This window comes from Rhipicephalus sanguineus, chromosome 1 (assembly GCF_013339695.2).
Source record: "Rhipicephalus sanguineus isolate Rsan-2018 chromosome 1, BIME_Rsan_1.4, whole genome shotgun sequence".
NCBI classification, from domain to species: Eukaryota; Metazoa; Arthropoda; class Arachnida; order Ixodida; family Ixodidae; genus Rhipicephalus; species Rhipicephalus sanguineus.
The window spans coordinates 147939781-147953396 of NC_051176.1; the positions used below are offsets into that span (position 1 = coordinate 147939781).

A 13616-nucleotide genomic window follows, 5' to 3' on the forward strand; every position below is an offset into this window, starting at 1 on the left:
AGACTGAACATTTGCGATCTATAGCAAATGGCTCTGTAAGTTGTTTCACTGGCAGGTGTAGCTATAAAGGTCTGTAGGTTCAAGGTTATTTGCAATACTGTCAATCTATAAGTGATGTGGATGTGAACTGTGCCCCTTGAATTCTCACCGAGGTAGCTGGCATGCAAATTCTTATAGGGGTTTGTTTAAGCTTAGATGAGCACTTTTGGCCAATATATTTGAATTTGTAGTGGTGTTGGAGTTGTGTGCACCATATCAGTGTTTTGCATCTGTGCTAAAATATTTTATGACATACTCCTGCAACATTGAGAATGAGAAAGCTTTAATGAGTGTCCTATGATGCCAATTCTGTCATGTTTTTTTCACACTCCCTGCTTGCAGTATGCCATCTCCATCATGGCCATGTCTGGTGGCAAGGCCAGTCTGCCTTCAGAGACTGTACTTGCATGGACTGATGCTGCCATTCCAGCCTTTGTGAACCTGCCACTAGTCATCCCGTCTGGGCCCATCATGGAAGGAGTCAACATGACTGTCATGTGCATCGGTGTCGGTGTACCTACTCCCACTGTCTCAGTCTATGTAAATGGCATCCTGCAGATCCAGTTGCCTCAGCATCATGTCGCCATCACTGTGCCTAGGGTTTCACGCAATGTCACAAAGGTGTCTTGCTTCGCCACCAATGGCTATGGGCATGGAGCCCACAGCTCAGTGGACATTCATGTTATTTGTAAGTGCTAAGTTGATTTTTGTCTGAAACAAGTGTAAGGACACTTTTGTGGCAAACAGTGATTTAATTTCTCTGTCATCAGGGTAATTTGCAGAGTAGCTAATCCTGCTAAACCATGTGACATTTGAGACGCATTATTAACTTTCACCAAATCTAGGCTTAAAGCCCTTCAAATAAGCTAGTTTAATACTACATTATTCCACTTTATTAAAACTGTTAGAAATGTTGAAGTTGTCAAGGGGGTGCCTAGTCATCTGAGACTAGCTCATTAACCGTGCCTTTGGTACAAGTGCAGCTTTTATTTAAAAAAAAAAGCTTTTTCTCAGACCTGCTACTGAGAATCATACCTTAGGAGATCATCATCAGCCTATAGTATGTCCACTGCAGGACGAAGGCCTCTCCCAATGACCTCCAATTTATCCTACCTTGTGCAAGTGGATTCCATTTTATGCCTGCAACTTGTTGATTTCATCATTCCACCTGCTATCCTAGACAGCATTTCCAGATAGTGCACACACACAAGTGCTAGCTCCCATTAAACAAGTTGCGAGTCAAGTTTAATAAATATAGTCAAATTTGAAAAGCCAAATTTAATTTTCTTGATAGTGTGCGAATTAATTCAAAGGCTGTATGAAACAGAAGTATGAGTACAATTACGATACTATGTTGTGATATCAGTGCTCATAAGCTAAACTTGAATGCTCTTGGCTGTCTTCTTGCAATGATCTTTTTCATAAATATTGTACATTCATTGTACGTGTCTGATGGCATTGCAATGCTAAGAGGATGGAGGTCTTGCTGTGAAAGGCATGCAGTCTTAAATCATATGCTGAGGTTTGGTGGCTTTGAATTTTTATTCTATGGAGAGAAATGCTATCAACAAGTGTGCCAGTAAACTGAAAGCTAGTAATATAATTTGTGACCACCTCGATATTATAGATTTTAAATATGGAGTCTGAGGGTAAACACAGAGAAACAAACTCCTGAGGTATTCACAGTTGCTTTGTTTTTCTTATTTTGGATGCTTTGCAATTAAATTTTTGTATTGACTTAATTTATGCAGTAACAGAGCTTACATGTGCACTATTAAACAAAATGCATTGAATGAAACAGAGCTGTTTGTAAAAGAATGTTATGATCGTCATTGCACTTCTTTTTTAACTCTACTGACTGAAAGGAGGTGCAGAGAGTTGTCAGTATGTTTTGCATGACTGTGTCTGTGCCACCAATGCTTTATGCAAAGTAAAGAGGTTTGCTTTGTCTTTAATGCAAGCACTTGTTTGCTTTCTACAGCAAGTCCACTGGTCATGGTGCCGCTGAAGAAGGCATATTCTGAAATGGGAGCCAATGCAAGGCTGCTGTGCGAAGTGTCGGGTCATCCCGAGCCTCGCTTCCTGTGGTACCGCGACTCGCAATTGCGCAATCCACTCGGTCGCAGTGACCACATTGATCTGCAGTCAAGCCCGGACCCACTGAAGCCGCACAACTACCAGTCCTACTTGATCATTAAGGGTGTTACAGCTGAGGATGCTGGTGCCTATTTCTGCTCAGCAGAGAATCAGCATGGATCTATGGCTGGAACAGTCACACTCAGTGTCATGCCACGCTCAGCACGAAACACAACCAGTAAGTATGTTGCATACAGACTGCACTTTACACACATCATTTGTAGTATAGTACTTGTCCAAGAGAAACCTTTCTGTGCAAGTCCAAGCTTTCTCGCTAGGCCTTGATGTGACACCTTTTGATGTGGCATTCTTATTTTGTGTCAACATAGGACTTCAAATATTACAGATAAGATCGTGAATTTTCCTTTTGATCAGTCCCTGTCTAGTGTTTTTCTGATTCTCTTTGACGCTTTGGTGATTTGGAGTCTGTGAGCTCCTTGTTTGATCACAATGTTAGAACAACGAACTTCTTTCTGCTTATGACACAACTGAGAGATAACATTTTTTTTTCTTTTGTGTGCGTGTGTGTAGTGACTCATTTAGTTTTATGTACATGAATGTGAACTATAGCAAAAAGCAATGAAATGCTGTACATAAAGCCAGCTGTTGCTTGCTGCTGTTGCTTGCTGCAAACTCCCAGCAGCATTTTAGTACTACATACTGCCACCATTTCTAAGTGCATTTACAGGCAACATTTAAAGAACTTTTGATCTTCCGTGAAGCTTCTGCTTAGAGCTGTCACTAGGGCTTATCGCAGCTGTGGTAGAAGTTTGGATGTGGTCCCTTCAAGCAAAAAACAGGGCTAGTTTATTAATTGTTCTATACATGTGAGGTTTGTTCAAAATGCACATTCTATTTTGAATAGTGCAACAGCAATGTGCATTATAAATTGTGATCTTTAGCTCATATTTATCTAGCCTAAATTCTCACCAAGCACTACTTCAAGACGATTAGATTGTCCTGCTGCGACATCTATTGTATTTACTAGTTCCAAACTTACGAGTAGCCCTTTACCTCTGACAACGCAGGAGCCGCAGGGGAAGACAGTGACAGGAAAACAGGAGGGTTTTCCTTCGCGAATGCTCAATCACAGCATCTAAGCCTTCAGACACTCCAAAGCTCTCATGTGATTGCTTGTATGTCTGAAAGAGCTTTAACGTTAGGAATTTGGTAACGAACGCATCCAACAACTGCATTGTGCGAGAACATATGCTCTTATACTCGCCTTTGAATTGGCTGTGAAGGTCCAACCACAACTGTCTCACGACTGACCACCACAAAAAAGCAGTGCAAAAAAAAACTCTTTGCTTTGTAAACTGGTTAATTTCCGGCATGGCTCCAAAGCAGAAGCTATCAGAGGCACTACCATTTGCCAATACAATGTGTAAAATGCTCCTTCCACAGTATTACAAGTGCTTCAGCGATGGCAGAAACCATGTAGAGAAGCTTTGAGCACATTGGTAGAAGAAAAAAATTATGTATGTACATATTGAAAATTTTTTTTGTTGCTATAATCAGTCAGAACTTTATTATTCATTGCACCAATTCAGCAAAAGTCAGTATTAAGGGTGTGCAAATACATGCTGAAAAAATTTCAGATATAGAATCAAATAATGTCCCATTTGATTCCATTCTTTAATATTAAAAATACATATATTTTTAAAGTTGTTTAATTAATTAATTTCCCTAGTTTTACGTGCTAAAACCACAATATTATTATGAAGCACGCCGTCAGGCACGTAGGCAAGGGGGGGGCCCGGGGGGCCCGGGCCCCCCCCGAAGTTCGTCCAGCCTTCTATATTCCCGGGCAACTTTTGTTTTATTTTTGCCATGGAAATACTTTCTTTCGAACAATTGGGCCTTGGGCCCCCCCCCGAAAAAAAATCCTGGCTACGTGCCTGCACACCGTATTGGAGTACTATTAATTTCGACGACCTGGGGTTCTTTAATGTGCACCTAAATCAAAGTACACGGGTGTTTTCGCGTTTCGCCCCCATCGAAATGTGGCCGCCGTGGCAGGGAATCGATCCTGTGTCCTCGAGTTTAGCAGTCCAACACCTTGGCCACTAAGCTACCATGGTGCATCTTTTTAAAATTGTTGATGAACATATCAAAGTGTTGAGTGCACCCGAATGGGCACAAAATCGGTGCAAAAATATGATAAATTTCATCCCCTTGGGCATGTTGTAGACGTAAATAAATAAATAAATTAAATATGATAGCTTACGCATAGTGCAACAGGCTATATGTTGTTCATGGAGCATGACTTCATCGGCTAGACAATGTTAATTTGCACTTTCTGAACAGTTCTGCGGATACGAAGGTTCTGCTTATCTTTTCCTGATGCGTTCCAGTTGCGCTTTTATTGCTAAATTATTGCGATAGCAATTATATGGACAGTCTCGGCTGATTTTTGTCATCGCCGTCATTCACCGTATATGTATATGTGTATATATATATGTATAAGCCACAAAGAAAAATAATTGAGAAAAACTTTCCGACGCGCGGACTCGAATGCGCGACCTCTCGCTTGCCAGCGCGCGGCGTTAGACATTAGACCACGAATAGCAACGTCTTTCAGCCTGCTAATGGCGAGCTATTTATATACACCATTTACTTCAGCATGCTTTCTTAGTGACCACATAGATGGCATGACGTGTGCGCGTGGCGCGCTTTAAACATCGTCGCCCTGCTCCTGCGAATGCCGTTGCTGTTCGCCCTACAGGGCGTGGTCGCCTTCGTGCACTCATCTCGAGGAAAGAAGGGGCGGCCTCTGGGGGGTTACAAAGTTCACTGCGCTCGCTGCAGCGGCTGCGTTTGCGAAAGGAGCGCGCTGTTCAAACAGAAATAAGTAATAACTGTGACAATTAGTTAGCGCTCGTCTTGTGTGTACCTCTTCGTTCGTTTAGTGCGTCCTGCTTTATGTTTGAGCACTGCGCTTCAAGTGTCGAGCTGTGACGCATTAGTTCCCGCTCGTCCTGTGTGCGTTTTTTTCGTGCGTCCTTTGGGCTCGAGCGACGCGCTGGCAATTTCGAGCTGCTTTCCGTTCTTCGCGTTACATTCCAATTTATTTCTATCGCATTCATTGCTTCGCCGTTGCGGCGAAACTGTGACTTTTTTTATGAATACTAGGTTATGAACATCATTGTTCACTTCTGCCACTATTTGCATTCGATTCACACATTTCCAATGAACATGGGTACATACCTAACACGTGTGACTGAACATATTGTCTCTCTCTCTTTCTTATTTATTGCCACAGATTGCTGTGCATCTCTGGGTGTGTCAGCTCCATGCCTGACAGCATGTGCCTTTGACATTGACATCAGTTTTGCTGTGAACAGGCCACAGTGCATTCGAGAACTTGACAAGCTGATGCACTGCGCTGCTGGTAAGCTTATACCACTGCCTGATATGTCAGTGCTGAAACAAAAAATAAAAGAGCATTCATGATTTCAAAACTAATAGGAAGTCGCAAGCTTCATAAGTGTCAATAACCACAATTACAAACTGTGATACTAGCAGAAAAAGGATGTATACACTTTCATTATGTATTCTATTGATTTTAAATCAAGTGTTCAAGATCCTAAACACATTGGTTTTATACTGCAGATTGTATTTAATAAATGTGTGTTGTTCAGTCTGTAAAAGAACTTGTTGCTGGGCTAGTTGGTAAACCATTTCAAAAAATTCTAGGCTGGGAAAAAAGTATGGCCTTGATAACATGTGCAGTTGGCTTCGTTGGTGTCATGCGTACATGTGCCATATGATTTATAAATATTCAAGCATACGTGCGATGAATAAATGGTTGGAAGTAAGCGCTGTACATATTTGGTGCCTGAATGTGTGGGTGTGCACGTGTGTGGATGTGCCGTGTGTTTGCACTAAAATATTTTTGAAAATGTTCAGTCTGAGTTCCATGTTTCTGTTTTAAACACACTCTTCTGCTCTGAGTATCTGAAAATAGGGGAATCTCAGACCCACCTCAGGGTGTTAAAATTGTGTTGATATGATGCTGACTTTTGTTGGCACTTGGATTTTCTGATAAAGATAAAGAGTTGACCATAATATGCATGCATTATAGTGACTATGTATTTAGTATAGGGGTTGCATCATTTGGTACTACATTTGCACTATTTTTCATATCAGGCTTGCTCCTCTCAGCCATTGGTACACGTATAATCAATACCTTCCTCTGTTTTCCTTCACAGATGGCAGTGATCACAGGCAGTGTTGCAGGACTAAGGGTGTCCCATCAAGCTGCCTGCGCTGGTGCGTAGGCAGGCCAGTATTTCAGACTACACAATGTGCCCTTGCTGCTGCGAAAGAGATTGTGTCCTGCTTTGAAGAAGGCAAAGGTAAGCCAATTGATACTAAGTGCCTAAGTGCAAGCACATAATTTCTTGTAACTCAACTACACTAGCCCTTACTCAAGAGAAGCACATTAAATTCAACAACTTACCTACTTTTATTCTGAGGAAGGCATTCAGTGCAGGGGCGTAGGCAGGAGTTTTTTCGGGAGGGGTGGGGGCACCTTTTTGATCCGAAGTGAGGGACGGGCAGGCAGATGTGGTCGAGTGTCATTTCGTGCTCTGTATGCCAGGGCAAGAAAAAATTTTTTTTGTGGGGGGGGGGGGGGGGCACGAGCCCGGTGTGCCACTCCCTGGCTACGCCACTGATTCAGTGTAATCAGCTTGCATGTGATGTCATAGTTGCATAAAATTGTCAGGAAATCCTTCACATTATAAGAGAAACACTTAAACCACACAATTAAGTGCAAGAAGTGATGCAGTTATTGATGGTACACGCTTGTTGACATTGGAAAATGACTTGTTTAATGGTTGATATTTACTTTGCATTAAATTTTTCTTGTTCACTTTGATGGCATCACCTAAGAAGCTGCAGCAGGCAAAGTGGCAGAATACACTATGAAAGTAATGTTCAGAAATTCAAAATGATATTAATGTACTTCATTCAAGTAGTAGTACATTCAAAGCACTAAGATTTTAATGGTGAGTCAATAAATTCTGATAATAATTTGTTATGACAAGGCTGCAGGATTCCCATTTTTAATTTTTTAGGACTTCTTTTTTATTATTCTTGTTATCACCAACCAAACAATTTGGCCAAGTGGTTCACGAATAAAGATGTCTGTCAGTGAGGAGATTTCATCATACTGTATTACTACAATGGGTGTATTACTACAATGTGTAGAGTCTGGTCGCTGATGCTCTGAAGATACAGATGTTACTGCATTATAGACGAAAGGACAAACACTTAATTCTTGGAGGGCACTCACTACTGTCATTTTACAACCACTGTGGCTGCCATTAGCAACAAGCTGACATTGCATCTATAGTCAGTGATAGTTAGCCTTCAAAGGAGTCAGTGGGAGGGTGGTTGTTGCTCATGTGCTTGCACTTCTAGCTATGCATGTCTGTTAGCCTCACAGAGCGTTATATCTCTTTTGTAGCAATGCTGCCAGGGCCACCTCAGAATGTTAGGGCTTCACAAGTGGCTCCAGGAGCAGTGGACATCTACTGGGATCCTCCACTCAAAAATCCTGATGTAGTGCAGTGGTACCGTGTGCTCTGGAGGAGTGTTGGCTCGCAGAGCATCAACAGGGTAAGTACTGGGACATGCTGGAGAAACTTGAAGCTCCAACAACTTCCATTCCTGACAAGCTGATCTTTTTGCTGGGGAGATTAAAATTTAATGTTTGTTCACTATACAGGGTGTTTCAGATAACTAACGCTAAGTATTAAAAACATAGGCGCTATGCATCCGAATTGGCGCATTATTGTTCTGAGCCAAATAGAGCACGTCAGGATATTTTTTCCAGTCCACCAAGCTCGGTAATTAACAAAGATTGCTTAATGAACTTTTAAATAGTAACTCTAGCGAAAAATCTTCAGTGCAAAAGTTGTAGCACGAGTCTGTGTTAACTCTATGAAAGCGACGCCGATGATTGCGATGGCGATGGAGCCGGTCGACTTCAGTGGCCCATGGTGGCCAGGCTTCCAAAGCTTTTTTGTCAATGACCGGTGTATAAGACCGGGGTCAATTTTTTATAGCGTTTTTTCTTTTTTTTTTGAAAAAAAGAATTAGACTTATATTCTGGTTTTTAGTAATAGTGTGTGCATGTTCAGAAAAGTTGTCTGTGCAAACTATTGCGCAAGAATTGGTCAAAACAACACAAGCATGTGTATTTGATACCCTAGCCTGGTAACAGTTTAAACACAGTTAAAGCTTGAAAACTGATTTTGTCCGTGAACTGCTACTTTTCATATGATCAAGGAGAGACTGTGGCACTGCAGTGTGCAAGGGCACAAAAAGCACAATGAACTTGGCGAGCTTCATCAGACGGTTTACATGCACAACCATACTCAGTTTTGGGCAGTCATATTGAGTGCTCTGTGCATCTAAAAATAATTCAGGAACAATTACACAATTGTACATTCAGGGTATATCTGCAACAATGAACCAGTAGCAAGTCACTTAGTGCCAGCTTAAGCTATTATGTGGCGAAGTGCTAGCTAGACTGTTCCAGTCAAATGTCAGCTTTGTCCACCTGATCTAAGATCAAGTTTGTTGGTTTTATAGCGAGAGGTCTGCTTGACTGCAAGCTTGATTGATGTGACATTATACTGGTCCATCCCAAAACAGTTTTATTTTTAACTGGCTTCAGCAAAAAACTTTGCGTGGGTATTCGTCTTGACTATATGTCCGTGGTTTTTGCTAGAAAAAACAGTCATTGCAGCTGTGAAGGTCACAAGATTTAAAATTTCTTAGTCCTGAATGTGAATATTTGAGACATCAGCTACAGAGATAGCCCTTGTGTGTCTGCACTGAAATAAAATGTTTTTGGGTGAAGTTGTCAGATGGTTTCCTAAAGTGTAGCAACTTTATTTACTTATTTTTTTCAGAATGAAACACTAAAGCCACCATTCCAGTTCCGGGACATGGAAAAGGGTTTGATCTATGAATTCCTCGTCAAAGCTGGCAACCATTATGGCATGAGTGCCAGCACTCTTCCAATTGTCATTCATCCACCGGGTAAGTGGGTCATATTTTGTGCATGTGAAAAATTGTGACAGCGGCATTGTGCGCTTTCAGCTCTACAGGGCTCATTTCATTTTTAATTTGCTGAAAGCTGCAGTAAACATTGGCATGTCCCGATTACCTCTGATGTCACTCTTGTTACCAAGTTTAAGCACATGATGGGGTCTTGCTGATGATATTTATATCAAGACATTAAGACATGCTTGGTATTATGAACATATGGCTTGAAGTACAGAATGGTAGAGCATACATGAAGCTGCCCATATACACATAGCATAGAGTTTTATAACTGCAAAGGTGTGCCGGACGATGCTCATTAGTACATTAGAACAGAATCTAACAGTACTTTAAATGCATTAAAGACTGTGTATACGAAGATGGAGTAAAATTTCATGAGTAAGGCACCATAAAAGCTTATTGTGGACACTGAGAAAGCCTGCATTATTATACCAACTTTTCTTTATTGTTACTGAAAAAGTAAATGTGCTTGCATCTGTAACTACGTACTTCACATGCAAAGACTCCCCCTTTCTCTTTACTTTACTTTCTTTTTTGTTGCTTACCATACACATTCAGAATACCAAATTGCAATATAGTGGATAAGTTATAGTATGTTGAGCAGGGACTGACTTTCTGTGAAGGTCAAGCAACGGTAGAGTAGTATATTTAACATGCATTATCATGGCAGACATGCACAAATGGCGAACATTACCGCGATTTATCCCTTTGAACATCCCCAAAAGCAAGTGTCAGAAGGCAGGATAACATTGATCAGAACGGCCTTCCACTTGCCTGTGCACCTTGCTGTTTTGTTCTTCACTTATAAATTCTAGGCTTGAGCAAATATGTTCGATGTTCTTCTGTATTCAATCGTATATTTTGATATTCGTTTTCATTTCGCCGCGAATTGTAGTATTCGAAGCAAACAAATATGCGCTTTTTCTCGCGTACAACCTGCCTGAGAAGGTGGTTTCACGGCAGCGCGGCTCTTGCTGCCGCGAAACCACCCTTCCAGGCAAAATTCGCTCTGCCGTGAAGCCACACCTCAGTGGGAAAGTTTTACCCAGTTTTAATTCTTGTAATGTTTTAAAGCGAACTATACGCGCAAACTATGGTAAATTTTAAAATGTATTGTATTTTATCGCGTATAACCTGCACCAACTGCTACAGGACGCAAGAAAAAAAAATCTGCGTACCTTGTTTTATAAATTAACTAACTGCACATAGGCACTACTTTTTAGACCCTGTGTCTGGCTCGATTTTTCAGGCATAGACGTGCACGGTATGATTAAAAACGACAACCGGCTGGGTAGTGCCACTGAGCTAGATTGTGCCTCACACTCTTGCTTTGGCTGGTGAAGTCGTACTTTGGCTTCCCCGAGATCTACACAGCCACTGCAAATAAATTTGCATTGACAGGTTGCAGACACGAAGTGTGTCAGCACTGGTTAGGCCTAACAGCCGAGATAGCTAGGTGTGGCAATGGACAGCAGATTGTCATAGGATGTTTGCCATTGCCACTCATCAGTGATTGGACCCACCAAGTCTCTCTCACTAACTTACTGAAAGGAATGGATTTAGTTCATGTGGAGACAAAAAGCATAGCACAACAGCTTTAATTGATTGCATCACACAGTTATGGCTGAACTTAACAACATTGTAATGCTGTTAATCACGTGAATGTGAAACATCTCTTTAACTGCGGGCACAATAACCATACCACAATATTTAAAGTATAAGCTGATTCACAAGAGTGATCAAGAACCTGCAACAAAATTTCTGTGCTGCTAAAGTTGTTAGCAATGCTGAACTTGCACTTTTGCATAAAAATACCTGCATAACATAAAACTGAAAATGAACTGATTAATTCATAGATAAAACTTTTTTTTTGCTGTCAAGGTAAGAAGCAACTTTCCTTATATTTGTCAACATGTGCCACATACATCAAGGTTTGGTGCAAATTCCACTATTTGATTTGAAATTATTGAAGACTCATTACTATTTGCTTGAACTTTGCTGTGAACCAAAAACTTATTTGCATAAATGCATCTTTACTGCTGTTTTCTCTTTTAGTTTTTTTTTCCTTTCCTCGGAGGGCATGGAAGTGTATCATTTGGATATTAGAGCACTATAAAAACAGAGATAACTCCAATTTAAATGTTATTTTTCAGTGTTGTGAATATCCAAGGTGGCCATGTCTAGTACAATAGGAATACAACCAAACCTCATTATAATGAAGTAGCATCCGCTATCAAACTACCTTTATTTCCTATATTTGTTATAAGCATACATACCAGTGTCAGTAAAAAGAATTTGCGAACGCTTTACGTTGTCATATCCAAAAATTTGTTATATTTGTTTTCATTCTATTGACTTTTAGCTATATGCAAATGTGGATGTCTGCTTCATTAAAAATTCAACTTTGTAGAGCTTGTTGCAGGACATTGGACACAAAACTTCCGCAATATTTTGCAGGCTCTGCAGCTCTATCTGGACAGGGTCTGAGCCTGGGTGGAAAGATAGCTATTATACTGGTGATGACAGCTCTAGTGCTTGTGATTGCTGCTGTGCTGGGCATTTTCTACTGGAAACGCTGGAAGGCCAAGACAAGGCCTCCTGGTGTGTCGTTCGAGAATCCCACCTACCTCAAGGATGGTGTTGTGCTCCAGGTAGGCATTGCATCTCGGCATGCATGTGCATGTTTCATGTGGTGAAATGTGGTGAAACGGTCTAGTCTAGTGAGAGAAATTCATGCTCATGTGGCTGTACACCGACTTTATCATTTGAGTGTAAGTAGTTTTATTCAGTAGTGTGGTAAAGCCTCTGCCTTATATGTGTTGAATTTGACTGTGAAATGAGGACTCCACTTGGCTAAAACAATATTAGATACTTGAGCCCGGTGGAAATTTTCCACACTTTTGACATTTTCTTGCTCATTATATATATATATATAGTGGTGCAGCAGTAAGGCAATGACTATATAACACTCTGGTGGTAACATTGATGTTGCAAGATGGAGTATTCATGTCATAGAAGTGCAACTGCTTTTTGACAGTGAGTAGAACGTGGGTATCACCATGGGAGTGTATTGTATTCACATGCCATCCGAGACCTTGATACAGAGCTAGTGAGTCAATATACAGAGTAGTGTGGTGTAACATTGGGAAGTTGCATAATCAAGATCATACACACACACATAAAGCAGCTTTTTTTCTTATGTTTTACTGAAAATAGATAAAGAATACACCCTGTAGCAGGTGAGTCAAATTTGCAGCTGGGCTTTGATTTACAGCTAGCCTCAGGTATCTTGTAAGACAAAGCATGTTTGTACAAAGCACTTTCCAAGTTACTCTGACAATTCTCTAAACAGCTAGCACATGAAAAGTTAATACTACATGTATTGTCACATGGTTGTGATGACGAAGAATGCAGCAGTCAAACTGGTAAACATTGAACTCTTTGGTGAACCTGTACCAAGCAAATGAAGTAACACTCACAGTACAACGACAGCAGCGAGCACAGTCGTCAGTTGTTGATAATCGGCCTCTTGGGTGAAATGTGTTGGTTTTTATACATGCATCATACACTCCAGTGTTATCACTGGTTCTCGCATAAGTTCCAGAATGTATGCAGGTTTTCGCATTCCACACCCAATCTAATTAGAATTCTTGACAACGTTCGAGAAAGGTCCAGTACATTCAGGCACGGCTTGCACCAAGTGATAACATGTCCAAGAGGTTTAACCAGTGAAACCCAGTCACCGCAAAAAACAAGTACTTGTGTCAATACTATAATGAAATGTAAATTACACGTACAAATTGGCTTTGCTTGTCAGTGAAGTGGCACTGCAATGTTATATATGGTAAGCCTGCTGCAAGTTCTTGCACTGTCTGTCATAAAAAAGGCTGTGCCAACTTGTCCAAGCTTCATATGGCACAATGATGAGCTGTCGCACATTTATAACAATCCTTCATCAGTTGTGCTCTCCACAGTCGCACGCACGTCTTCGTGCAGTGTGATGCTGACACAATGCAGTCTGACCACCGCTACAACTGCCTTATGACAGACACTTTAAGGTCATCAAGTGCTGCCCAAGCACATGGTCCTGCTATTAAATGGATTTCCTGCCTTTCCCATAGGGAACAGTGCTCACCATACTGCGCCCATAATCATGATGATGTTTGTATTTCTATGACCTTGAGGTTGTGGTGCAATTCTATGCACATGCAACCATATCTCGTGGGCCATCGTACATATTGGCATAAGAAAAATACATATAAAGCAGCACGGCATAGGACGAGTAATTGGCGCAAACGACAGAGCCCTGGACAGCGCGACACACGACGTGCTTGTCTCGTGTCGTGCTGTTTTACATTTTA

General features: G+C 41.1%; 1 protein-coding gene across 2 annotated transcripts in view; it reads left to right on the forward strand.

Annotated features, from left to right (window-relative positions):
* The window catches only part of LOC119399963 (Ig-like and fibronectin type-III domain-containing protein 1), a 228288-nt gene that overhangs the window by 209385 nt on the left and 5287 nt on the right, over positions 1-13616 (forward strand). For both annotated transcript variants that reach the window (XM_037666882.2, XM_049417019.1), the window contains 7 exons: positions 382-727; positions 2021-2353; positions 5438-5566; positions 6387-6533; positions 7649-7800; positions 9102-9231; positions 11713-11906. In XM_037666882.2, coding sequence (XP_037522810.1) covers positions 382-727; positions 2021-2353; positions 5438-5566; positions 6387-6533; positions 7649-7800; positions 9102-9231; positions 11713-11906 — 1431 coding nt within the window. The remainder of the gene's footprint in view (positions 1-381; positions 728-2020; positions 2354-5437; positions 5567-6386; positions 6534-7648; positions 7801-9101; positions 9232-11712; positions 11907-13616) is intronic.